The sequence below is a fragment of the Triturus cristatus genome, chromosome 12 (genome assembly GCF_964204655.1).
Source record: "Triturus cristatus chromosome 12, aTriCri1.1, whole genome shotgun sequence".
Taxonomy (NCBI): Eukaryota; Metazoa; Chordata; class Amphibia; order Caudata; family Salamandridae; genus Triturus; species Triturus cristatus.
Genome location: NC_140595.1, coordinates 421,678,060 through 421,705,951, shown reverse-complemented (window position 1 = coordinate 421,705,951; position 27,892 = coordinate 421,678,060). Strand labels below are relative to the sequence as shown.

At 42.1% G+C, this 27,892-nt stretch overlaps 1 protein-coding gene across 1 annotated transcript in view; it reads right to left on the bottom strand.

Moving 5' to 3' along the window:
* The window catches only part of LOC146776046 (fatty acyl-CoA hydrolase precursor, medium chain-like), a 248,056-nt gene that overhangs the window by 54,980 nt on the left and 165,184 nt on the right, over positions 1-27,892 (bottom strand). The window contains exons 12-13 of the mRNA XM_085636898.1: positions 22,129-22,275; positions 14,170-14,242 (exon numbers count right to left, since the gene is read on the bottom strand). Of these exons, the coding sequence (XP_085493024.1) occupies positions 14,170-14,242; positions 22,129-22,275 (220 nt within the window). The remainder of the gene's footprint in view (positions 1-14,169; positions 14,243-22,128; positions 22,276-27,892) is intronic.

The window sequence follows — 27,892 nt, the reverse complement described above, 5'->3', positions numbered from 1 at the left end:
TAATGCCAACACTGCGCGAGTGTACCATATTCAACGAAGAACTATTGAAACTGGAAAATGAAGAAATTGTAAAAATGGAAGCCATCGATAAAATACAGCATGAAGGAATCACTATTATTTTGACGGAAAAGTTGAAAACAAAACTGGATTGATTAGAAAAAAAATTATCTAAAACAGCTGGTTTAGAAAAGACACTATATGCGTGTGTAAACTGTCGGGTAATTTTAAGGCGTAATTTGGATGTAGAGAAAGGTTTAGTTAATGGCGCAATGGGTAAAGTGGTGGATTTTGTTAATTATCACACAAAAGAAGGAATTGAATTTTTAAAAATTAAATTTGATCAGATTGAAGAAGTTGAAGAAATTGGTCGTTGTTCAGTTCGTTTTTTGCTTGTTAAAGATTTATATGTCCATAGGAAACAATTTCCATTTTCTCTATTCATAAATCTCAAGTATTACGTTTAGACAGTGCTTTGGTGAACATTGGATCAACCGTATTTAAAGAGGGTATGGCAATGTTGCTTTTTCGCGAGTCAGAACATTATCTGGTTTGTTTTTGATTGATTTTGATGAGACAAAGGTTACTGCAGATGCAAACTGTATAAAGAGTATAATAGGTTAAGAAGGGTGTATGCTCCAAATTTAGGTCAATATCCTGTATTTGAAAAGCGTGTGGTTGGTCGAAAAAGAAGGTTTGAGAGTATCTGTTCTGAAGGTGTTGAGAAGGGAATAGCACAAGATAATGTTGTGATTGCAAGTAAAAAGAAATTGGACATTGTTGAAGAGGTGGTTAGTTATCAGTTTGAAAATAGTTCAGGTGTCAACTGCTATGCTAATGTAGTGGTCAATGTTGTTTTTTATCTTGAAAGTTTGCAAGAACAAATTATGCAGAATCGGCAACAAAGGTTTTGTTCTCTGTTGTATTCGGTTTTTGAAAAATTGACAACAGACACAAGTAAAATACAATCTGTTTCAGATGTTCGTAATCTTTTGGATGTGTGTTCTGGTTCTACACAATTTTCACAAAATATCCAACAAGATGCTCAGGAATTTTTTATGTATATGCTTACCATTTTTTAAAATGAAGGTGTAGATATAGAAAATATTTTTGGCCTTTCTTACAAATGGGAACATTATTGTGAAAATTGCATGTATACATGTAGCTCCAATGTAGACACTGAGAGATTTCTGTATTTAACATTACCAGACTGTAAATCAGTGTCTTTCAATAAATTAGTTAAAGCTGCAAATCAAAACATGGAGTGTAGCCAATGTAAATCAGAAATGTTATCCACATTATTTTTAACAAAATATGGCAAATACATAATTTTAATGATGCAACGTTGTGCAGCTGACGGAAGAAAATGGGATACTTTAATAAAGCAATTTGTAGCAGCACAACTATCAATATCAGGAAGGACTTTTGTAGCAATTGCTATAATTTTCCATGATGGTCCTTCCACCACATCTGGACATTACACTGCCTATCTAAAATGTGACAAAGGCTGGACACTTTGGAATGATTCCCAGTTGGTTTTCAAACAACGTTTGCCTAGGGAATTACAAAATTCCTACCTAATATTTTTAAAGTCAAAGTTTTAGGAAGATAATTCACTCTGAGGAATTTATTATTATAATTTAATAGGACTACCATTGGACAATTTACATAAAAAAGGAGTGCAAAAATACCATTTGGCCTCAAGGAAAGGTATATGTTTGAATTATGGATTTTTTGGTGGTCATTGATTCGGGCAATATTTTAAAGCGGCAACATTTACAGTTTTTATAAGTTAAAGTTATAAAATTTTGTTAGCCGTAAGCATTTCATATATGTGTGATTTGTATTTTCTGGTATTTTACTGAGAATAGCATGTTGGTTTTTTTTTAACAATCTTTCTGATTGTTTTTTTTTTGCCCGCTGTCAAGTGATGAGTACGATTGAAATCACTATTTCTAGTGAAATTCAATATATTCTGAGAACAGCAAAAAAGGCAAACAAATTACTTTGTGGAAATTATGCTCTGCTATAACTATTTTTTTTCTTTTCTTTCACAGATCCTAATTTTAAAATAAGCAATTTACATCAATTTAGATTGCAAAGAAAATCTGAAAAAATGTATACCATTTTTTATTTCTATTACTGTGAAGGTAAGTTTAACTAAGTATCAATATGCAGACTGGAGAGATCTGCAAGAAGCTACAAAGTTTAAACATGTTTTTAAAAACACTCTGTTTATACCTATGTCGTTTTGAAATCTGACCGTAATCGGATATCATGTGACCTGCAAAAAAAGAGATTTGAGGGGTTCATAATACTTCCCATTGTACCTATTGAAGGACCGCAATCATTTCAATCATTCTTCTTTGAACATATTTGCAGACAAAACTCTGTGCTTACCTTCTATCATTTGCAAGCAATTTTAAAAACAGAAATATGTCACATTTTGTAACATAGTTATTGCGCAAGACTCTTTCATATTTACAAAGACAGGAAAAGGCACTCTGTGCACTTTTTCTACTCCATGTAAATGCAACCTCATCATACACACCACTTTGCGTTGAAAGGGTGTTCTATAAGTGTTGTTGTGCATGATTGCACTGAATACTCATAGAACAAGACACTTCTCTAGATTTATCAGAAATCATAAATCTCGATATGTGTGTGAATGCTGCACCATTCTAAAATTGGTGTAGGAAAGCACAACAAGGAGAATTGTTTTCATTTCTCCACATTTTTATATCTTCAATGCATGCTAAAATGTTCAGCATACATTGAAGGAGAAAAATGTGTTTTCTCATTGTTTTTGTGCAGGAAGGTGTGTCTTCCTGCACAAAAACAAACAGCACATGACACAGATATCCTTGCACTATGGTGCAAGGGTGCCTGTGTCACCACATGGCTGCAGTTTAAGCAGCCGTGCAGAGAGAATCATAGATTTGCAACATATGTATGTACATATGTTGTATCGCTGTGCTTCGGAAGTACTACAGCACACTGCAGTTAAAGAGGTTACTGTGTGATGCTGCAGCACTTCCTCATAGTTCTGCACATTCACCATACACTACTAATGCATTCATTCAGTCAATTACGTACTACACATACATTCATCTAAACTTTCACACACAAACAAACTCTTTTTTTAAACCAGGAAAGTTAGTTCTTAAAAGAACTTTTTTTTTTCTTCTTTCTTCTTTTATATTTTTTGGGGGGTTTTCTGAACAATTTTTAATTTTTTTTGGTTTTTCTGGGGGAAAAAGGAAAAAACAGAACAGGAGGAACAAAACAATGAACTTCAGGGGGAACCCCCCCCCCCGGAAAACGTAGCAATGGTGACTTTCTTGCCTGCTGCAGATCAGATCGATAGACTGCTCTCCGTAGCATAAAGTCACATTGCATTGTGCAGAGGACTTTCAAAAATTGGAATTGTGGATGGATGTCCAAATTTTGTGCTGAAGGATGCACTCTTGAAGTGCTCGGCTGCGATGAGTCGGAAGGAGCAGGAGCAACTCTCATCCTTCGGGATTCCTCCCGAGCAAGATTTACCGGATGAAGGGTACTCAGATGCTTCATCATGCTAGCTGTTCCGCATGAATATTTTTTGTTAGGATCCCCTCGAGACAGCACTCTCTGGCAGATCTTGCACGTCACCAAGGTGGCATTGGTCTTAGTTTGCCCCTCAGGATAGGTAAAAAATTTCCACACCACAGATGAAAAACGTGGTGGGCGTGGTGGCTCTTCCAAAAAATCATCCTCAGATGTATGAGGAGATGCAGGAGGTGCCTGCTGCCCTGAAGCCATTGTTTGTTCGGAAAAAAGTTTGAGCTAAGTAAAAACTTAGTCAAAAAAGTTTCTTCTCTGCAAAGAGATGCTCTTCCAAAGAAGGTCAAAGAAGAATGATTGAAATGGGTGGGGTCTTTCAATAGTTAGAACAGGAAGTGTAATGAACCAATCAAATCTCTTCTTTTTGCAGGTCACATGAGATCCGCGCACCCTGCGCTTACGCAGCACGCACCCAGCGTGCATCCACAAAATTGAATTTAAAAGGAATATAGGATTAGATATAAAAATATATTACTTTTAAGAGTAGTTTAGAGTTTGTCTTCAATTAATATTCACATGAAATATATATATATATATGTTTTTTTAAATGTTCAATATTTCGCGGGATCCGCACACCCACCGCGAAATACACGCATATGACACATCGCGGAAGCGCGCAAGCGTCGCGTAACGTACATCGTACAACACACCTATTCAGTAATTCCAAGATCTACACACACATCCACTCATTCAGCAACAGTCCTATACATTCATTCATACATGTACTTACTCATCATATGTACTCATAAACCTATACATCCTGTTACACACCGCCACTCATCCATAGAGTTACCCACACACATAGTCACACATGCAAATGAAGTATCAAACATACATTTACATGCATATACAGTTATACACAAACTGCCACATTTACTTCTACAGAAACTTACACATACTTACTCTCTTAAACGATCACTTATAGAAACACATATTTATTTATGCAGAAACTCTTCCAATCTCTCACTCTCACATATACTCACTTATATACACCAAAACTCACATATACTAGTTTAAAACATATGTAGTTACTCATAAAGACTCTATTGAGACAGTCATTCACTCACTAACACACCCATACACACACTCATACAGTCCTGCACACATGCTGTCTTCAGCACATACAAACAGTGCATAGATGCATGAATGAGTGACTCACTAAGTAATAACCCCCACCGAACCATACAGGCACTCAGACACTCATACTGATACTCAAAAAAACAACTAATAACCCATATAGACACTCATGTAGCTACTCACCAACCCATGCAGCCACTTATACACAAAGTGAGAGACTGATACGGATATGTACATATTTATTTACTTGCTAACCCATGTATTCACTAAGATACACTTAATCAGTCAGTTATATAATCAATTTTACAAAAAAAATCATCCATTTAGACACTTATATACCCATTTATTTTTCCATCGACCTTGAGATATACATATATAAAACTGTATTGAAGGGGAATTAATTCCCCAATGTACAACTTGCCAGGTGGTGAGTTTGCAGAGTGGTGAAGGAAGGGGGCGGGGCCTGAGGTGACATGTGTGCAAACACGTCCTGTGGCGCGTTTTAAGTTGGGGAATTATTTCCTCTTCAATCCTGAGGGTCCCTTGGTGCCAACTAGCCCACCAGGTACCTCCAGTATGCGCCAGGGAGCTGCGTTGCAGAGAGGTGTTCAGAGGCCACGCCCCTTTTTACAACACTCTACAACGCAGCTCTGTGGTGCTTATTGGAGGTACCTGGTGGGCTAGTTGGCCCCCAGGGGACCTCAAGAGTGAAGAGGAATTAATTCCCCAACTTAAAACGTGCCACAGGGCGTTCTTGCACACATGTCACCTCAGGCCCCGCCCCCTCCCTTCACTAGTTTGCAAACGCACCCTGTGGGGCGTTTTAAGTTGGGGGATTAAGTCCCCTTGAATCCTGAGGGTCCCTGGGGTGCAACTAGCCCACTAGGTACCTCCGTTAAGTGCCACAGAGCTGCGTTGCAGAGAGCTGTAAAAAGGGCCGTGTCCTCTGAACACCTCTCTGCAACGCAGCTCCCTGGTGCATACTGGAGGTTCCTGGTGGGCTAATTGGCCCCCAGGAACCCCCAGTAATCAAGGGGAATTAGTACCCCATCTGCAAACGTGCCAGGGGGTGTGTTTGCAGAGTGCTGCAAGGAGGGGGCGGGGCCTCCGGCGCGATGCCGGTCTTTTTTTAAATTTTATTTTTTTAAGAAAGGAGGCTGTGTGGCCCCCCTTCTTTTCCGGTTTTACTGGCCCTGGGGACCCCATCCCCCAGGGCCTGACCCCAATTTTTTTTTTAAATAAATTGGAAGGGGGCCATGGCCCCCCTCCTGAGGCCATAATCGGCCCCAGGGACCCCATCCCCCGGAGCATGGCCATTTTTTTTCTTTATTTATTTGGAGGGGGGCTGATTTGCCCCCCTCCTCAGGCCGTTAATGGACCCGGGGACCACATCCCCCGGGGCCGGCCTTTGTTTTTTTTTATTTATTTATTTTTTTTATTTTTGAGGAGGGGGGCCACGTGGCCCCCCTTCCGAACCACTTATAGCCCTGGGTACCCCATCCCCTAGGGCTGGCCCTCTCCGTTGGGGACCGTGGGGGGTCCCCAATCCCCCACTGTCCCACCGGCTCCACGACTCCTGCGGGAGCCGGCATTGCTTTTCCACATGGGGAGCTGCTAAGATGCAGCTCCCCATGTGGAAAAGCTATCGGCTTTGGTTTTTGGAAAGGAGAGCAGGTTTCCTGCTCTTTCTTCTAAAAACCAAAGCAGTTTGCTATGGCAGGACGGGAGCCACGAGGCTCCCTCCCTGCCATAGCAAATAGCAGTTTCCTGGGGATGGGCACCCCAGGACACTGCAGGAACCGGCCCTGGGGGGTGGCGGTCCCCAGGGCCATCACAGGGCCACGCGGCCTCCCTCCCAACATTTGCCAAGCCCCGGGGTGTGGTGGTCCACGGGGCATGGGGGTCCCCGGGGCTTGGGGGTCCATCACGGACCCCCCAATTTAAATTATTAGAGCCCCAGGGAGGTGACGGTCCCCGGGGCGTGTGGGGGGGTTCGAGTTATTTTTTTAAAATACAAGCCCTGGGGGGTGGCGGTCCCCGGGGCTGCAGGGGGCCATGTGCCCCCCACCAATACTTTATAAAAGCCCCGGGGGTTGTGGTCTCCGGGGCTTGGGGGGCCTTTTAGCCCCCCACCCATTTACTAAACAAGCCCCGGGGGGTGGTGTTCCCCGGGGCTGCAGGGGGGCTGTGAGTCCCATGCAAATACTTTTGAAAAGCCACCGGGGTGGCGGTCCCAGGGGCGGGGGGGCCCCTTTGGACCCCCATTACAATCTTAACATTGCCCCCGGGACTTGGCTCACCTGGGGGCTAATTAATAACGAAGCGCGGGAGCCCGCGCTTCGTTTTTCTTTAATTTTCAGCTGGATCCGCTGATCCTCCGTGGATTTTGCTGATTTAAAAAAATTATATATATATTTTTTGGACCCTGGGCGTCCTTGTGGGACCCCCTAAGCAGGCCTAGGGGGAAAGGGTGTGTCTACCCTGCCCCCTTTTCTCTTTTTTCACATTTGCTTTTCTGTTTTCTTGTGCCTCGGTTCTACCGAGGCACAAGATGGCTGCCAACACTTCCTGGTTTGGAGTGTTGACAGCCAATTAGAATAAAGCTTGTGATCGAGAGGGTGCCTCTCGATATCACTATATTTATTTCTTAATTTCCCCAAAACTACTGAACGGATTTACACTATGTTTTAAAAGGTCGCTTTCTGAGCCAAGCAGTACCTTTTTGCCAAATTTGTTTTAATTCTGTTCAGCAGTTTTTGCAATAACTGTGTCTAAATATTCCTATGGGAAAATGATTTTTTCACCACTATTTTTTGAATTTCTCAGGAACTACTGGATTGATTTACACCATTTAAAATAAAGGGCTCTTTCTGAACCAAGGGCTACCTTTTTGCAAAATTTGGTGTAATTCCATTCAGAAGTTCGTGCTGTAGCCGTGTCTAAAATTTCCTATGGGAAATAACATGGGGAAAACGCGTTTTGGGACCCCCCTTTTTTCTCGGCCCCCGCTTGACGAATCACCCCCAAACTTTGAGGATAGGAGCTGACCGAAACAGGCAATTGGTTTTGAAAATTTCGCGAAGATTCGCCAAAGTTATTGGGAATAGAATGTTACGATTTTCCTATGGATAATAGGTCCTAACTATAACTACCTATTGGTGACCGCCAGTAGGTAATATTTATATATATATATATATATATATATTACCTACTGGCGGTCGCCAGTAGGTAGTTATAGTTAGGACCACGTTTCCATAGGAAATCCGCAACATTCTATTTTGAATAACTTTGGCGCCGGTCGACGAATCCTCGCGAATTTTTCAAAATAGGTGGGGCGCTACGCTACGCTCCTACCCTAAAAGTCTCGGGGGGATTCGTCAAGCGGGGGCTGAGATAAAAGGGGGGTCCCAAAACGCGTTTTTCCCATGCATTTTTCCATAGGACCTTTAGACACAGCTACAGCCCGAACGGCTGAACAGAATTACTTGAAATTTGGCAGAGAGGTAGTCCTCAGGTCAAGGAAGTGCCTTTTGTAGGTTTGGTGTAAATCTGTTCAGTAGATTCAGAGAAAATACCCTTTAAATCAATATATATATATCTGTGGCAGCTTACGGTGCGCTTACCGTAAGCTTACCGTATGCGTACGGTGGCGTGTGCGAGCGGGATTTTGATTGGCTCTTAGATCTTAGTAAACATTCGAATCGGTCGAAACCAGGAAGCGGCGGCCGCCATTTTCTCTCTCGCTCTCTGAGTTGGGCAGCAAAAACGAAGCCCAAAAATGTGTAAAGAGGCAGTTTCTTGAGATCCTAACCACCCAGCATTGATATAGGGGTCCCCAAACAACCCCCAAGCCCAAAAAAAATTGTGCATGGCATATCACTGCTAGGAAATTAACAAAAAATACATTTCACAAAGATGCGCATAATATGTCCCCCATGTGCGCACGGTGCGCGAAGCGCATCGTGCGTACATGGCCCATCCCGCATAACGTGGGCACGCGGTGCGCGCAGCGCACCGCGTGACCACCGTGCGTGCACGGCACTAACTGCGTAAAGTGGGCGCGCGGTGCACGAAGCGCACCGTGCGCGCACGGAACGAACTGCGTTAACAGGGCGCGCACGCCACGAATGGCGTAAAGTAACTTAGCATTTAAAAAACCGTACAAATTCACTGAAAAAACCATAGGTTTCACACACGTTATAGTTAGGAATTAGCATTTAAAAAACCTTGCAAATTCACTGAAAAAACCATAGGTTTCACACATGTTATAGTTAGCTGTACATTTCACTCGTAAAAAACCAATGAAATTCCCCTGTTATAGTTAGTGCAGGCAACTATAACTCACGCGACCGCAATCTTCTGCTGATGACATATGTGTCTTTATGAAAAAAAAATATTTGTAATATATGTATAGCTAAAATTTAATGGAAGAAGACATGGGCAAATAAGTGTCTAAATACAGTATTAGCATCAGCAGAGGATTGCGGTCGCGTGAGTTATAGTTGCCTGCACTAACTATAACGGGGGAATTTCATTGGTTTTTTACGAGTGAAATGTACAGCTAACTATAACATGTGAGAAACCTATGGTTTTTTCAGTGAATTTGCAAGGTTTTTTAAATGCTAATTCCTAACTATAACGTGTATGAAACCTATGGTTTTTTCAGTGAATATTTATATATATATATATATATGCAAATACATTCAAAATATTTTTAAAGTTAATATAATGTAAAATATATATTTTTTTAATTATGTTTCCCTATATTATATAATATATGGAGAAAAAAAGAAATAAAAAAACACATTTACAAAAAATACTATAAACATTAAAATTTCAAACAAACGATATGGAAAAAAAACAATGAATGTTATAAACTCCATTTAATCAACATGGTGAAAAAGAATTATAAAATATTCTATTTGTATTCAGTAAGTAGAACGGTAGGGAAAGCGTTGGATTTTGGAGGGGTATATTTACTTATCCCACCCCAAACAGCGCAACAGTAGAGAAAGTGTTGGTCTATGGACTGGCAGAATTACTATTCCCGCTCCAATCTGTGCAACAGTAGGGAAAGCTTTGGATTTTGGAGGGGTAAAATTCACTATTCCCACTTCAAACAACACAACAGTAGGGAAAGTTTTGAACGTTGGAGTTGGTTACTTTAACTCTTCTCACTCAAAACAGGGCAACAGTAGGGAAAGCATTGGATTTTGAAGGGGTAATATGTACTATTCTCACTCCAGTCAGTACAACAGTAGGGAAGGGTTTGGACTTTGGAGGGGTAAAATTGAGTATTTCCACTCTAGTCTGTGCAACAGTGGGGATAACGTTGGATTTCAAAGGGGTGAGATTTTCTAGTCCTACTCTAAATAGCACAACAGTAGAGAAAGTGTTGAACTGCAAAGAGTTTAATTTAACTATTCGTACCAAACAAGAGTAGGTAAAGGACTTCACTTCAAACACATTACATATACAAGTAACACCATGAAAGCAGAACATATATTAAACTCTTAATATGAAAATTAGTAATTAACATTAAAAAATGTATATACACAATAAAAAACAAAAACAAATATTCATTTCACATAATTACATTTCATTAAAAATAATTAGTAATTAATTAGTAAACAATTGTTATTCAATTATTACAAGCCAGATAATCTATAATCTACATATTTAAAAGCAATTAAATAATGAATTAACAATTAATAACTAGTAATCACTTAATTAACTTCACAGCCTAGACCCCTACAGACATAGCAGCCACAATTAAAAAATAATTAAAATGAATAAGTATTCCACAATCTAAAAATTTATAATTCAATTAAATAATTAATTTACTGATAATTAACAATTACTACTACTACTTACTACTTAATTGACTTCCCAACCTATACTCCTACAAATCTAGCATTCCACATCTAAACTATCTGTAAAATAATTTAATGTTCCTTATTTTGCATAATTAAAAAATATTTACATAAAAAATATTAATACATTGTTAATTAATTATTACTTAATTAACTTCCTAACCTAAACCATTACAAGCCCAGTAGCCTACAACCAAAATATAACTAAAGTAAAATAAAAAAGTATTACAAAAATTGCATGATTAAAAATCAATTAATTAATTACCAATTAATAATTAGTTGCTAATTATGTATTACTTAATTAACTTCCCTCCCTATAACTCACAAATATAATAGCCCAAAGAATTAAATAAAAAAGACTGATTCACTTAAAATGACAAACGATATTCATAAAAAAATCATCTATATAAACGATAGTATCACATAACATTAATATATCAACTAAAACACATTCAGATACTTAATTATATTTTAAACCACTATATTATTGAAAACAATATGAAAAACATCAATAATTATTTTTTTAAATATTATTTAACTCAAAAAACTATATTCTGTCACCATACATATTTCCCAATATTTCTCTCTGCTGACATTCTTAGATCAATATTTTTTCCAAATATCCTGGAGGGGGCATCAGCTGCACAGTGAGTGGTCCTTCCGAGGGACACAATATGGACAGCTGTTCGGTGCTAACTGAGGGAAAGGAGCAGCAAGTCTAATACAACCATTTGGTCGGAGACAGAGAGTATAAATGCTGGCATGGGGATTCTTCCCAGCACCATTAGGAAGTCTAGAGGCTGGCAGAGGTGTTCTTATTTACATGTGGTGGCGTCATAAAGATGCTCTTTTGTCCATGCATGACAAATTTAATTGATTTCCCTGACACCTTCGTGGGTCAGGAATTCACCTTGGTAATTCTTTTCAGATGAAATAACTATATATTTTTGCCATTAATTACATATAATACTGTTACGATCAAATCTGACTTGACAGTGCACTCCATTAAATTTAACTCTAAAAAGAATTTGAATGTCATACAGCTGTCAAATGAAACAGGCCAATTGTTGATAGACTGATCCATAGACTTGGGGCCCGATTTAGGGGTCTATTAGGATGGCGGACGGATGGCCACCGCCGGGCCAGTGGGGGCAACCGCCGAACCGGCAGCGGACATCCGCCCGCAATCGCAACCCTGAATACAGCTGGTTCCATTAGCGGTGACGACTGCGGCGGTGAGAATCTCTGCCCGCCCCTTTTCCGCCGGTGCCAGTCCACACACATATCTAGTGTTCGGAACTGGACTGCTAAAATGATGGCGGTGCAGGGACAGGCTCCGCCGGCATGATTATGATGCCGGTGGTAGCCAGCCTTCCCACGGCAGTGAAACTGCCATGGAAAAGCATGCAGAGAATGTCTCCGGGGGTCCCATTGTGGGCCCCCAATGTGTTGGAAGGGTATGTGGGTGCACTGGGGGTACCGATGGTACCCCACTATGGTACCCCCCTACCCTACATGTCCCTGTACCAGGTGGCTGGCACTGTGCAGTGCCTGCCACGCAGTGCAGTGACATGCATGACATGCTCCTTTTCACACCATGCCGGTGCAGCTGGCAGCAGCAACCGCCGCAATGTTAATCGCCAGAATCCGACTGCCACGGTCCTAATTGGACCAGTGGTTATGCCACGGTCCTTGCAGGCGGTCTTTTCCCGCTACCATGGCGGTCGAGAAAAATTTCCGAACGCCATCCTAATAGGCCCCTTAGTGTCTGTAGGAAGGGTACATCGTCACAAACTTGGCGGATATCCCGTACACCTTTTTACAAGTGTAGTAGGATATAGTGCACTTGCAGTAAGGTGGACGGGATATTCATCACGTTTGTGATGGAGCACCCATCCAGCAAATGATGTCAGACCCATCTTGATGCTGTTGAAGTCAGTAGAGATGAGCCTTTTCGGGAAGGCATTGAAGATCTTTTATATTAAGGTCTCTGACATGATAATGCTATTGAAGTCAAAGGAGAAGAGGCAATGTTGTGGCTTGATACCACTGAGATCAGTTGAGGCGCACCAATGTTTAGCGAGTGATGCTGCACTAGAAGTAGAAGTAAAAGTAGTGGTACCATTGTTTGGAGACTGATGATAGTTGTGGGAAGGTGTTGTTATCTAAGCCAATGTGGATATAACGTTGTGGCAGTGATGAGGTATTTTGATGCTGTTAAGTAAATGCACATAATCCATAGTTAGGAGTTGTTAAAGATTTATCTCTTATGGGGAAGCTGAATCATTGCTGGGAGTGGGTCAGTTGAAGTGCACAAAGGGAGGGTGCTGCATGCTTGTGGGAGAGATTACGTTGAACCCAATGGAGCTGTGTTGTTGTTGAAAGTGTGTACAGACTATTGATCTCATTGAGATATAGAGTGTGAACATTTGGTGGGAAGGCAAAGCTATGATATCCCCTTGCGGGGTAAGGCCAATGGAGTGAAACATTGTTCGGAAGGTGATGTCAGTTTAGTTTTCTTATAAATGCAGGAAAGACATACTGGGATACTAAGGCATCACTGGCTAAGGACCAAAGTGAATTGCACTATTCAGGTCTCACCTCACCTACCAGTCCTCCCCTAACCTCAGAAATATGGAATTTGATCCTACTTTTTCTCTGGAACCTGGGAGTCCCTGCTCCAAGGCTCAGGGTCTCCATACCCTATTTTACCTGCACGCTTCCCTAGCCCTCCCCGTCCGGTCCCACTCTCCAGTGGTGTTCACCCCTAGGCTGCAGACTGCTGAAGTGTGGTGGAGGAGGCAGTCTGGATCAAACACGATAGAGATTGGCTGTTTTCATGTCCGAAGAACACGACCCAAAAGAGAGAAAATGCAGCCAAGCGGCTTTTGACATCTGCTGGCGTTGTCCAAATTTGGATGGGAGGATTACATGGCATGCAATTCAGTGAAAGTATTTAGTGCTTGCCTGAAATCTTTACTTTACTTTTCCTGTTATAGGTGTGGATGATCTGGTGAGCTTGCCAGGAAAAGTATACCGTCATGTTTATGGCTAATGGCACTGGGTGCCACTAACATCAAACCAACAAATGGAAGAAAAACATTTCATAGATGATTGAGATCTTTGTGCTCAAAAACCTTGGGAAGTGAATCTTTTATTTACTGTGCTGATCTATGTTGCACAGTCAGTTAAACCTGGAACCTAGTGCATCAATAAAATCGCACTTCTAGCTGAAAAAAAAGACATTAAGACCAGATGTGAAAATGTAAAAAAAGGCAAAAACAATGTTGGTTATCACACGTTCAAAAACAAAGTGCAATAAAGGATATTACATAAGTCTCGAACATGGGAGAGTGATAAGAGACACCTGTGACAGCAAGATGGCCAAAGGTGTTGGGATATAAATTGAATTGCAGTAGGCCTTTTTCAACGATGTGTACTGGGAAACAGCTAACTTGAGGAAAAACATCGACATATAAATCTCTGTTTTAGGTGTCAAAACAGGCAACATGTTTTGGGGAATATAGGAACAAAAAAGCCAGTGAGAAAAAGGAGGAAAGAGCGCCCGAAGAGCCAGGACGTAAAAATATTTATGAAGCAAATAGACAGTGTTTCTTACCCATTCCTTGCAAAGTTAGCCCAGTATTTCATCAATGTTTTGCAAAGGTTCTTCTCCTCCACAGTGAAGGCACCTGAAAGGGCACATTATTAAAATATAACTTCAAATCAAGGTTTAAAATAAAATGTTGCAACTGGTCATTTCTGTTCACTTCTGTCTTAATTATTGATACAATTTTAAGGTGTTGAAATGTGCTTCCGTTTTGTTGTGCCAGTAACAATCAAGTGCCTGTAGATGAATCCGTAAGTTGAATTAACAAGTTAACACCTTGCCTATTTAGAGCTAGTTCTGTTTTACTGTCAAAATCCATCTGGATTCTGAGTACTTAAAATTCAGACATTATTATGACTTCAAACCCTATATGCAGATAGACCCAAGGGACCACTTAGGACTACATGGATGCATCATTGCTTCTTCCAGCAGGCACCTCCCACCCCGTGCTCATTGTACGAAAGGATGTATGCCCTCTTCCTAAACATCAATGGTAGGGCTCGTGAAGCTCCACCTATGGGAGGCAGGATCATTTTGCTCTCAGAAGAGGGGCTTTGAGAACTCCACCTGCTCGCTTACAGATGTATATGTTGGAAAGAATGCTTTAAAATGAGGGAAATCATGCACTTGCCTCTAGAGTGAGAGTGAGATTACTGGAAGATTGATTCCATTTGAGAGGCTTAGGTCACTTGCTCACTGAAATGATGTAGATTCTGTTGGATGTCCACAGAATTCTCTTATCATATCATGGGTTACTTATGAGGATAAAAGGAAACTACAAACGTTTCCAATGGCCCTGCTCCTGCTAAAGTCCACTTGTTTGGAAACCATATCCTCCTCATACACTAGGGCACTTTTTTTGTTAGTGAGGAACATTACATAATGACAACAAAACGCAAAAAATTATTTCATGCTTATTTTTAGTGGCCACCTGGTTCCTTTTGCGATTATGTTGCTGGGTTTAAAGGCACAGGAGAAATACAAAGAGGGAAATAGCATGCCGGAAGTAGGCTGGCTTTTCTCAAGATGAGTTTAACAGTGCTCTCTCGCAGGGTGGGTTTCCGGGGGGCTTAGATGTCGAAAGCGCATGCGAAAATTTGGATGGCCGCATTTTGGAGGCACTGGACAGCACCACTCACTGGTCACAAAAAATGCCGGGAAGAGAACAAAAATCTCTCGCAGGTTGGGTTTCCGGGGGGCTTAGATGTCGAAAGCGCATGCGAAAATTTGGATGGCCGCATTAGAAGGGCTAAGGCAGCCTCCTACCAGGAGAGAATTGGGGCGGCAGAAAACTCGGCAAGGGAATTGTTCAGGGTCTACAAAGAAATATCCTCCCTAGCAACAACGGCAGTACCAGCAACTGGCTCAGAGGAGTCGTGCAACAGTGTGGCGGATTTCTTTGCAGATAAGGTGGAGAAAATTTACTCCACCTCCCTGACTCTGCTCGAGTAGGCCATGAGACCGCGGGGAAAACAGGGAACGTTCTAGAGATAGAATGCATTGATAGATTTACCGTTCCCCCTCCAGAGCTGTTAACTAAAATCTGTATCAGTGTCAAATCGGGCTCTCCAAGAGAACCTGCTTCCCTAAAAGTGCTGGGAGGAAGCATCGCAACTCTTGAGCCATGTATTAGACACCTCTTGGAGTTATCTTTCAGGACAGGAATAGTGCCAGCTAGATGGAAGGAAGCAGTGGTCCTTCCGCTACCCAAGAAACCACAAATTAGCCCAGATCAACTGGAGAATCTGCGTCCAATCTCCTTACTCCCTTACTTCGCAAAGGTTGCGGAGAAAGTGGTAAACACGCAACTTACTGGGCATATTGGAAAATACAATCTCCTGCATCCCACTCAGTCGGGTTTTCGGGCCCTCCACTCGACGGAATCAGCCCTGCTACTTGCCACTGAAACCATTAGGAAATATGTGGATGAGGGACAGACGGCGGCCTTAATCCTGCTGGATTTAAGTGCCGCCTTTGACACTGTTGCCCATCATACCTTGTTGCAGCATCTGGGGAAAGGAGGGGTGTCTGGCAGTGCATTGAGCTGGATGAAATCCTTCTTGTCTGAGCGCAGTTTTCAGGTGAGGCAGGGTTCTCATTATTCCAAAGTCATCAAACTGAAACAAGGGGTGCCGCAGAGATCGATCCTGAGCCCGACCCTGTTCAATCTCTATGTCACGCCGTTAGCGGAGATTGCAGATGGATTTGGGATCAGGGTTGTGTCCTATGCCGATGACACTCAACTGGTGGTTTCCCTGACACAAGCACAGGATACGGCAGCCTCCAACTTCGTGGCATGCATGCAAGATCTTGCATCATGGATGGCTAATAACTGACTGAAGTTGAATGGCAATAAGACCGAGGTGCTTGTGGTGGGGAAGGCCCCGTCGGTGTGGTCATCGGCATGGTGGCCCCAGAGTCTGGGACCCACCCCCACGCCCTGCACTCAGGCTACGAACCTGGGGGTTTGGTTGCATACTAAGCTCTCCTATGAGTACCATACCAGGCGGGTAGCAGGGGCCTGTTTCGGAGTCTTGAGGGGCCTTCGGAAAACTCTGGACATGCTGCCTACTGCAGAATACCATGGTGCATGCCCTGGTGATATCGTGCCTTGATTATAGTAATATACTGTATCTGGGTGCCACGGCTAAATGCATACATAGACTCCAAGTCATACAGAACGCAGCAGCTCGGCTGGTTCTTATGCTTCCGAGGTGGGCCTCCTTGAAGATGGTGTTGGTTTCCCTCCACTGGCTGCCGATTAGGGAGAGAGTCCTGTTCAAGGCACTGTGCGTATGCCACCGTATCATTCAGGGGACGGGCCCATCCAACCTGTTTGATTTACTTACTCTCTACTCCCCAACACGCCAACTAGGATCATGGGGGACGGGCCAGGTGTGTGTCCCTGCCATTAAGAAAGCTAGGATGGGTGGCCGCTCCTTCCGCTTTTTGGCGGCAGAGCAATGGAACAAGCTCCCCATGAGCCTCCGGTTGGAGGGCTCGAAGGGTACCTTCCGGAAAAATCTGAAAATGTATCTTTTCCCCCCTGGATAGACACGCCTGGGTAGGATAGGGTGTAGTTTCGAGGCAGTTTTTTGCACCGCAGCGCAGGGACACACTGGCTGAATGTAACCAGGCGCTTTACAAATGTGCTTATTATTATTTTATTATATGACCATCTCGTAGTGGGTATCGGAAAATTATCTTCACAAGGTAATCAGCTGTAAAAATTGCATTAATCAATAACCATTGGTACCTTGCACATAACACACCTACATTTTTCATCGAACATCATAATATTGAACATTTCATATTACTGACATCCACAACTGTCGTATCACTCTTAACAGGCCACACCTGTTGCCTGGGGTACAACATCCAGGTTCTTATGGGCTCATAAAGTTAACCTTATACAATATATCCTTTTCAGATATCAGATCCCCTATAATAAGTATTCTATATAAATGTTACGTACACCATATCATAATCCCCTCGGGCAGACGTTTCGTCAGCAATCAGGTCCAAGCCAGGATTATCACAATGCAAATCTTTTGACCCCCCCCCCCAGGTTTGTCAGAGTGAGTAACCAATGCCAAAACCCTTGCCGACTAAGGTAATCTTTGAGATTCCATGAAACAAAATGCTTCTCTACAGGCTGTAACTCAAGGGTATATTTACAAAGCACCTGTACCACCAGAACGTCTTTTTTTGACACAGCAGACAGTCCAATAACCCCTGCTCAGGTCCTCCTCTTTGATCTCTCTTTCGCCCTCTAGGGGTGGGTGGTGGGGGGAGGGATTACCTCATTATATGTAGGTATTTTCAATGGATACGAAGATTGGAGTTGCAGGGTTTGGGAGGAAGGGCATGTCCCTGCAACATGGCTAGAGCCTAATAGATTCTAAGTATTTAGTATTATCAAAAAACTCCCCAAAAACTAGAGGTCCTAGACTGCATGCTCTTAGCATAAAAATGTGGCTGAGCTGTTGTATGTGACATGGGGCTTTCTGGCAGCTGTTAATTTTTGCACGTGACACATGCAGTCAGTTTTTATAACGAGAGTCCACATTCATAGGAAACTCAAAAGTTATTTAGAGAAATGGTCGATGTTATGTTATGTTACCAGTATTTTTTAAGTGCACGTACACCAGCCTGTTTCATGTGGCTGGAGTGGAGGCGAGTAGGTTTAGTTGTTCTTGAGCAAGGCATCAATAGGATACCTGTCAAAATAGCCAGGGTTTTAACAGTTTTCTGAATTATTTTTGTGGCTGATCTCTAGGGGGAAAGAGTTCCAGATATTGGGTGCGATGACAGAGAATCTGGTGCCACCCATTCTCTTCTTTTGGAATTTAGGTATCGACAGATAGTTCATAAGGGCAGATCGCAGTGTGCATTTTGGGGTGCACTTCTGGATTCAGGAAGTAATGACGGCGAGACTTTGTTATTAAGTGTTTTGAAAACAATGCAACCCGTTTTATAGATTGTTCTTTGTTCTACAGGCAACTAGTGGAGGTCTTTCATCAAGAGGGTCATGTGGCATTGTTTAGGTTGTCAATATTTTAATCTGTCTGCCTTGTTCTGGATAATTTGAAGCCTATAAATGAGGTATTTAGGTAGGCACATATATGGGGAGTGGCATAATCTATCCTACAGAGGACAAGGGTGATGACAGCTTGAATAAGGGCCTCCGGAGTAAGGAATTTCGCAATTTTCCTGATTCTCTGTAGCGTTGAGAGGGATGAGCAATTCCCTGCACCAATTTGTGGGTTCATCATCAATAATCACCCTGAGACGCCTTACTGATTTTTGGAGGGTTGGTGGTCCCATTTTAGGAGATTAGAAAGATGCAGTCCAATATTCCAGCTTGCTTGAAGTGATGACAATTTCGGTCTTGTACGAGTTTAATTTCAGATCGTTGCTGTTCATCCAGTCATGGATGAACAGCATTGTGGTTTGAAAGTTCTCCTTAGATTCAGTAGAGTTGCCAAACCTGAAGAGTAGTTGAATGTTATCCACATAGCCGTAGATTGTGCAGTTCCTATTTTTAAAGTGTGTAAACTAGAGCGAATATTTAAATTTAACAGATGTGGAGAGAGGGACAAGCTCTGTGGGACTCCACAATCTAGGCAGACTTTGAATGAGTTGTACAAGGCCAGACGGACAGATTGGGAATTGTCCTTTAGAAAGGAGGTAATCCAGTCTAGCGCCAGACCCGGGAGCCCCGTGGCCTCGGCATGGTCCACCAGGAGGTTATGGTCTACCGTGTCTGAAAGCCACCAACTGGTCGAGGGGGACTAGCGCCTGGGTGAAGCCTCTGTTGCCATTTTTCAAGCATGTCGCCCATCATAGAGAGGATGACTGCTTCCGTGGAATAGGCTGGGCAGAAACCTGCCTGACAAGGGTTCAAAATTTAAATTCCTATAGGAAGGCACAGAGGATTTGTGCTCCATGAGCTTCAAGTACCTTAGCGAAGAAAGGTAATAGGGTTATGAGGCAATAGTTTTTCACTGTAAGCGAGTCTTCACCAACTTTCTTCTGGTTGGTACCAACATAGCCTCCTTGAATATGCTAGGTACATTCCCTAGGTTGAGGGAGGGGATAAAAAGGAACAGGGCAGGTTCCGGGATTTTGGAGGCTACCGTTTTTAGAACTTTAGGCGGGTAGGTATCATTCGGAGAGCCTGATTTTACTTTGAACAGCATGTCCTTGAGGCAATCATAACTGATATCAGGGAATGAAGATAAGGTGACTGAGTTCATGTCTTTCAGGGTGATCGTTTTTGAGATGCAGCTTGTAGGGATTTTTTTTTTAATATTGATTTTGTCTGAGAGGGGGTAGTTTGACTCTGTCAGGATTTGAGAGCTTAGAGACAATTTCGAAGATCTCCTTGGATTTGTTTGTATATGAGAAGATTTTGTTTTTAAAAAATGTATATTTTGCTTACAAAATGTGCATTTTGTATTCTTTGAGGTGCTTTACAAAGATTTCCTTTGTATTCGGGAAATAATTCTTCCACCATTTACATTCACAGCGACATAATTCTTGCTTGGCTAGTTTTAGGTCGTCTATGAATCATTTTGAAGCATCGCGCGCCTAACCTGTTTTGATCTGTGTAGTGGGGAATGGACATTGCTCTCACTCGTTAACCAGTTATGGATCAGTATGGAAAGGCGATCTCTGTTATTATTTAGATTAAGCCTGGGCAAAGCACTACGCTACGCTCGCGTAGTTTGCGAAGTTTGTGCTACTTCGCACTACGCGAATTGCACGTAGCACAGTGCAAATATGCGTAGCGTAGTGTTGCGTAGTGCAGCGGTAATTTTTTGCTTGCTCGCGGTCCTCAAAGTCAAGTTGGCGAACGCGAGCAAGCAAAATGACATCCCGGCGAGACTTTTTCCTCGTTCGCGATCAGCAACATCAAGTTGGCGATCGCGAGCGTGGAAAATAAACCTCCCGGCGAGATTCTAAACGCGGGGAGGTCAAGTTTCTTATTGCGAGTTGTCGCGTGTGCTCGCGACCGCTCGCAATGAGAAACTACCAGTCCGCGTTGAGAAAGCTGCCGCTCGAGTAAAAATCTACTCGAGCAGCAGAAAACTACAGCTCGCACTGTGCAAGATGCCGTTTTCAATGATTGCACAGTGCCGGATGCTTGTCCGCACTGTGCAATCATTGAAAACGACATCTTGCACAGTGCGAACAGGGTACTACGCAGTACGCGAAGTGCTACGCGTAGCTCGCGTAGTGCGAAGTGCACTTTGCGCAGCTTCGCGTAGCGCTACTTCGCGAACTACGCCCAGTGTTAATTTAGATCAGGTATGGTTGTTGTCAGAGAGTCACAGAAGGAACACAGATTGACTCATGACTAGCTCCTAGAGAAAGTTCCAGGACGAAGTAATGGTTTTTGGGGGGACAGTTCAGTTAATGAGAATATGATTAGATGGTGGTTGTGACTATAAGCATGGGGATACTGTACGGTAGGACAGGGACAAATGCTTAGTCCAGACTTGGTCTGGCCCTTGATATGGGTGAGAGTGAGCACATTGTGTTTGAGGTTTGAGCTGCTAAGATGATTGGAGAAGTCCATAGATAATTGTCCTCTTGAGCACAGATGTGCACAGCAAAATACTAATTGTCAAGCATTTAAATTCAAATGGAATTGAGCTGCCTACAAATATATATCTTATAAAAAAATAGGCATGCCAAAACTCCTTTATACATCACCACATCTTACAGATGGCCCATCATCAATACAAATGATGTCTGTGAATACATTTTGGACAGGCACAGAATCAGGCACACATTAGCACCGCAGGAATGTATTGACACTGAAGGGCCGATTACAATGTGGTTCGGAAGGCTCCGAACGTTGGTCGGAGCTTTTCGAACCGCATCGTAATGTACCGGTCAGATTCCTTTCCGACCGCCTCATTGTGATGGAGGTGGCAGAAAAGGAATCTGACCGGTCATTCCAGCTGGCTCCCGATGGGCTCAGAGAGCCCGTCTGCCAGTCGAAATGCAGCCTGTAATCTCAAGAGTGGGCCTTTCCGCCCTTGAGATTATGATGATGTTTTCTGACAAGTTTTCAATTCCGGTCTGTCCGAGATGGAAACCATTTTGGAAAACGTCTTATGGGGCCCCCAGCAGGGCCCTCTTGGGTGCACGCCTCCGGTTGGAGGCCAAGGGGGCACCTATGGTGCCTGCCACAAGGTGCAGGGATGATTCGCACCTCCAGTTTTCTACAGGAGCATGCATTACATCCTGTTGACAGCTGAAATGCATGCTCCAATAGGAAAATGGAGGAATTTGACTGAACAGTTTCGGTCACATCCTAATTAGGTGGTCGGGACTGCCGACAGGGTGTCGGTCAGTCCCATGACCAATGCGGTGTTGGGCAGAAGTATCACTACATTTTTTTAATTGGGAAAATAATGAAAAATATCTGCTGGATAAAATGAAACTATGTCTTACCCATATCGAAGTCTCCACCAATGAAGGCTCCACCAAACACAAAACCAAGCTCATCTGAATGATCAGCTTTTACAAAGTCTGGTCTTAGGTTTTGAAATTTATTTGGCCGATGCTGAAATTCATAGAAGTAGACTGGAAGCCCAGTAGCTGTTAAACAGAAATACACACTCTCAAAAACCAATATTGTCAAATTAAAAACATCAAAAATATATATTATTCATCAAAATATAGCGTAAATACATCTTATATGTCTTTGGTTTAATTGGAAAAGAGAACTTACCTAATAAAAAATAAGAAATTTTCCAATTTGTAAATGCCTCTGAAAAGTTTGCACTACACAAGATTGGTACTAATGTCCCGGTATTCCTATGGGCTATTTGTCTCCACTTAGTGATATAGGCCAATGTGCATTGACCATTGAACAACAAATGCACTTTTAAAGCAAAAAACTTTCACCAAAGTATCTTGTTTCCACAACAACTTTGTCGGATCGACAGCCACAAACAGACGATTATAAACGAGGTCAAGTCTGAAAGGCTATTCTACTAGCAGAATCTATTGGTAAAGCAAAATAAGGAGAGTAAATAAAAGCAAAGATGAATACCAAAGAAATACAAAAAACGGACACTGCTATTTTCACAGAATATCTGGAAAAAAAGCCCCACCTAGTGAATGTTTTTGATCTGTATTGGTAAATTCTGGTGAATTCGGATGACTAGTCCTGGTGTAGGACTGTGATGGTTAGTTGAGCGTGTTACATGTACAGTAAATTAGAAAATACGATGATGTTTATTGATGTCAGCTTCCCCTTTGCAAGTTAGCTGCACAGGTTTCATTAGGGATCCCAGATGCCCGCCTTCCTTCTACATCAACTTCTGTAGCATCACGTATTCTCTCCTGCTCTGATCGGTTTCACTCAGAAAGTTCTTAGAAAAGGCATTTTTTTTTTTTTTACTTTGGCACTGTTTGATGAATCTGCCCCAAACATTTTTAAAAAAGTGCATCCATGTTGGGTCCTTCATGGTGCAGATACGTCAAGTAGGGGCAAGAAAAATAGGGGGTCCCAAAACGGTGATTTCCCATGTTGATTCCTATTGTACTTTGATTCAGAAAAAAACAATGAACAGAATAGCACTAAACTTGATACAATTAGAACTTTTCTCAAGGATTGTACCTTTTTTGTTTGGGGGAATTCCCTTCAGTAGTTTTGGAGGAAGCAGCATTACAACAGGTGCTTGTGATGGGCCTAGAGAAGTTACATTATCGATATTACTGGACCGTTAATGTGTGGAAAGCTCAGATGTGGGTTAGCTGGCATCCTAGAATTAAAATCTAAAATAATAAGCCGAACTGATTAGCTGAGGGAGCTTTCTCTACTGCAAGGTATTTTTGAACAGCAAATGTGGATCCGTTGATTCAAAATGATCTGATTGGTTCTCCATTACATTGATAGAAAATGGAGCCATTGTTTTTTCAGGATTATAGCAAAAGCGAGCTGAACACAAGGCTTATTACCGCTAGGGAATGCGCAAAACGCTCAGCATTGATTTTATCTAACGAGGGTCAGGTTTGGCATGTTAGATGTGAAGGACATCTAACCTGAGCTTCAATTGGAATTCCATAGAGCATATTATCAACCCATTATCGCCGTTTTAGCGGCAGTTTTCTGCCGCTAAAGCAGCGATAATTATATTGTCTGTCTTGATAATATGCCCCGAAAAACCTGACGATTCAACCTAGAAGTGCTAGTAACTCTTATTCTGATATACGTTATTAATTTTCACTTTACGTCCTTTGGAAAACATTTCCTGCCCAATCGAGGTTTTGAATTTTAGAAGGTTTAAAAATTTTTATCAGGATACAAGCCATTATTTTGCACTTTACGCACTTTATGGAAATGCACTTTACCCAAATGAGTTAAACGATCATGAAATATGTTGTTTTTAATTTGTATGGATTAAAAAAAAACAAAAAAACGATGATTTCATATTTTAATTAATAAATCACTGATTAATTATTCATGTACCATCAATTAAATATGGACTGTTTGTATGAAAAAAAACCCTTTTTCATTTAGTATAATTTTTAATGATTATTAGGAAAGTTAAATTCCTTTTTTTGTGTGATTACAATGCTTTTATGGCTGTATATTATGCACTGAATAAAGCTTATTTTACTTGACTTGACAAAAAATGTTGTGTCCACCAATACAAGGCACAGGGACTTGGTCTCCGAGCTCTGAACAAAATTAGAAGATGGCACATAAGGGGAAGGGTTAGTATGCCTTGGCCGCCCGGCCCATGTGGCAGCGCCTCAAAGGGACTCTCCACTGATTAAAAGTTTAAAAAATCAATCAAAAATATTTTTTCAAAGCCGTAAGAAAGGTTTAGCTGGAGCCCGTCCATCTGGTCAAACCTGCTGTGCAAGGCCAAAGGCCGTGTGCAACTGAAGGTGGTGGTCTATGGCAGATGGAGGTGCAGTCTAGCGGGAGAACAGTTCCTACAGCCATCTTTACTGTGCATGGCCAAAGGCTGTGTGCAGCGGAAGCGTTCCACCTGCTGAAAGCTGGGTTCCAGCCATGCACGGCAGGGGTTGGTTGCCCATGGCAGCAGGGCTCCAGGCTGCAGGGAAACCACAGCTGAACATAGCTTTCGGCTGTGTGCTCTATGGATAGGCTGCCTGTGAAGCATTAAGAGCAGAGCCTGATCTCTGGCCTGGCTCTGCAGACAACTCTAACTGCACATGGCCTTAGGCCATGCACTGCAGGGGTTGGCCTCCTGTGGAAACGTGGGCTCACGACCTGGGATGACGACCAGTGAAAGATCTGGTGCACCGATCTTTGAATGTAGTATATGATAAAATAATAAATAGACCATTGATAAATGTTGGTGTAATTTGTATATATTTATTGGTATAAATAGAGTCAGCACATTAGGATTTGCAGCTGGTGTTTGGTTGCATGGCTGTTGTACGAGTTATTGATTGAAGTCTAAAGCACACCTTCCCTTGCAAATGTCAGTGTTGTTTGTGTTTTTTTAACCCAACTGTACATTAACTGGGATTTTATGTGAATTTCTGAGGTTTTGTACACACAATAAAGCCAACCATTAGTCCACCTTGACTATTGTTTTTTCAGTTAATGATTGTATTTGAAATATTTAAACATATGTAAAATGTTTTAGTGATTTTGTTACATAAAATCAGTGGTATAAAAACCCACATTTTAGAGGGAATCATGAAATACAAGAAATATTTCAAGGTTTCCAGTGAAATATGAATTACATAACTATAACGACTACCACCAATCCACTCTGAAGAGCATTACCATTGTCAGGGTAGTAGCATTATGCAGTGTGGAAGATCAATTGTTCATCAACGTTATCTAAATTGCACAGCACGAAAAGCAAATTACGTGGTACATTTTGTATCAGTTATATTTATATCTATTTAAAACAGACAGCATTTTTTGTGAAATCTGCAAATTTAACAAATTATGTTGCAAATTATGTGTTAAATGCAGTAAATTCATAATCATGTAGTAAGCGCTGAAGCCACAGAATTGATTAAATACATTGCTCATCACCATTGCCCACTGTTTTACTAACAATTTTGTGAAGAAAAATAAACAAAGCATAAATGTTTCAATTCCAATCAGTGTATATGGTTAGCTTCACTTTGAAGAAAGATCCTTTTCAACGTAAATGCTTCAAAATAAACATTTACATTTCACAATTTCCTTTGAAATACGAATTTCATCTTCTCAATGACAACCTCAAACCACTCTGCAGATCTTTACCTTGTCTGGCAAATTGGATTCTGCAGTATGGAGGACAACATTATGGGGTAAAAGATTAAAACAATAGGGCAGACGCTGTGAAGAAAGCAGCATTTGCAAGCTAACTACCCAAAAGAAACATTTATTATGCAAAATACATAATGGGTAACATTCAGTCTTGTGTTTATTGAAGAAACCCTCAATGGGAATATTGGACCATACTAGGCAGTTACCCATTTTATATATGCCACCACTGTGTGGTTATAGTTAGGACCTAGTTACCATAGGAAGAGCGTTTTTTAGGTTCCTAATAACTTTAGTGCAGTTTGAAGAATCTTCACAAAATTTTCCCTCCAAAAAAGTTTATCTACCTAAGCTCCTTCCTTTAATGTTTTGGGGTGTTCCGTCATTGGGTGTGGGCTAAAAAAAGGAGGTTCCCAAAATGTAATTTCGTTATTCAATTTCCATGGGGATTTTTGAACAGTGCTTCAGCCCAAACAGCCAAACAGAATTACACAAACTTTTGCAGCAAGCTAGATATTGGCCCAGAAAGTATGCCTTTTCTGATTTGATGTAAATGCGCTCAGTAGTTTTGAAGAAATTAAGCTTACAAAATGTATAGCTCTAGCCGGTTGGGTATGGAAGAATCTTATGGGCATGCAACTTAAAAGAATGGAGCAATCTGCTTTGCCAGAAGGGCCTTCTTTCCTGTTTACCATCTTGCTCATGCAGGAACAAGAAGCTCCCATGAGTTCTGCAAGAGAACCCACTCTAATTAGCTGGCTGCAACACAAACAGAACTTTTTAGGCTGCCATTACAGGGATCAGGGACTTTGTCGTACTTTAGAATTTGGGACCGCGTAGGAGGCAGGGCCCTACCCCTGTCTATCTCGGTATTAGTGAACCGCGAATGGTTAATGCGGTATGTACAAGTGCTTTTTGTAACGTTTTAGCTATGAATGCACTGTGTATACGCTATTTCACATCACTACGTGGGTTCCATTTTGTATCGGTGGCCATCTTATGGTTGCCCTCACATAGGCTATATAGCATGAAGCGAAAACGGGCCTTTTAGAGCACATGTGCCTTTCTTTGACTCTTCTGTGACCTGGGCAGCTTGGCTCCGCTGCCCCAGGTCAAACTGGTCTCACGAGTTCCCCGTCCTCTGGCCACCTGTGATTAGCATCAGGGCTTGACACACCATAAAGTCTTTTCATCCTACACAAGCCTCCAGCTAATCTCTTTCACACCTGACTGTTCCTGCTTTATGGCTTGTTTCCCAAAACAGGAGATGCTCATGTTTATTGGGGCCTATCGATATCTGATGTGGGATCTGAGCCTTGCTGGGTAAATAATTGCGGGCTGGCTTAACTGGAATGTGGGATGGTCATCATGACTCTGCCTTTTCGTTTGTAATGTATACTTTAAATGACCATGCCATAAACCTAGGAATGTATGCCTGAGGCAGGAAATTCTGTATTTAAGGAGAAGCCCGTTTCTGTGATTTTCAGCAGTCTCCTGAGAACATACACGCTGTTGTACTTCTAGGACGCCTGTAATTGGTCTGCAGCCAATAAACTGATCTTTGACTTCACCCAGAAGACTCTGTGTTTCTGTAGGTCTGAAACAGGAAGAACCCCGAAGTCATAGGGTGTTTTCCCCTGCACCGCTGGGCTTAAAATACCCAGTACGTCAGTTGGCGCCCAACTCGGCGCGATTTCAGAGGTACCGGTCCAAGCCAGAGGTTCGTGAGGAGCTTCGTGTGGAGATTCTGGAGGAAGGCCGTCACTTCATCGACCCCTGCATGTCGACGTGGTCCGAAAGTCTTTTCTGCGAGGTTCTCCGCGTCCCGACGGCTACGAAGGACTGCTGCCCTGACTAATCGCCCTGTTTTGGACCCTTGACGATTTTTTGGTAGAGCGAAACAATCGAGAGAGTCTTCTGGTGACGCCATTGATCATCGATATTCAGTTAAGTATAAGTGGAGCG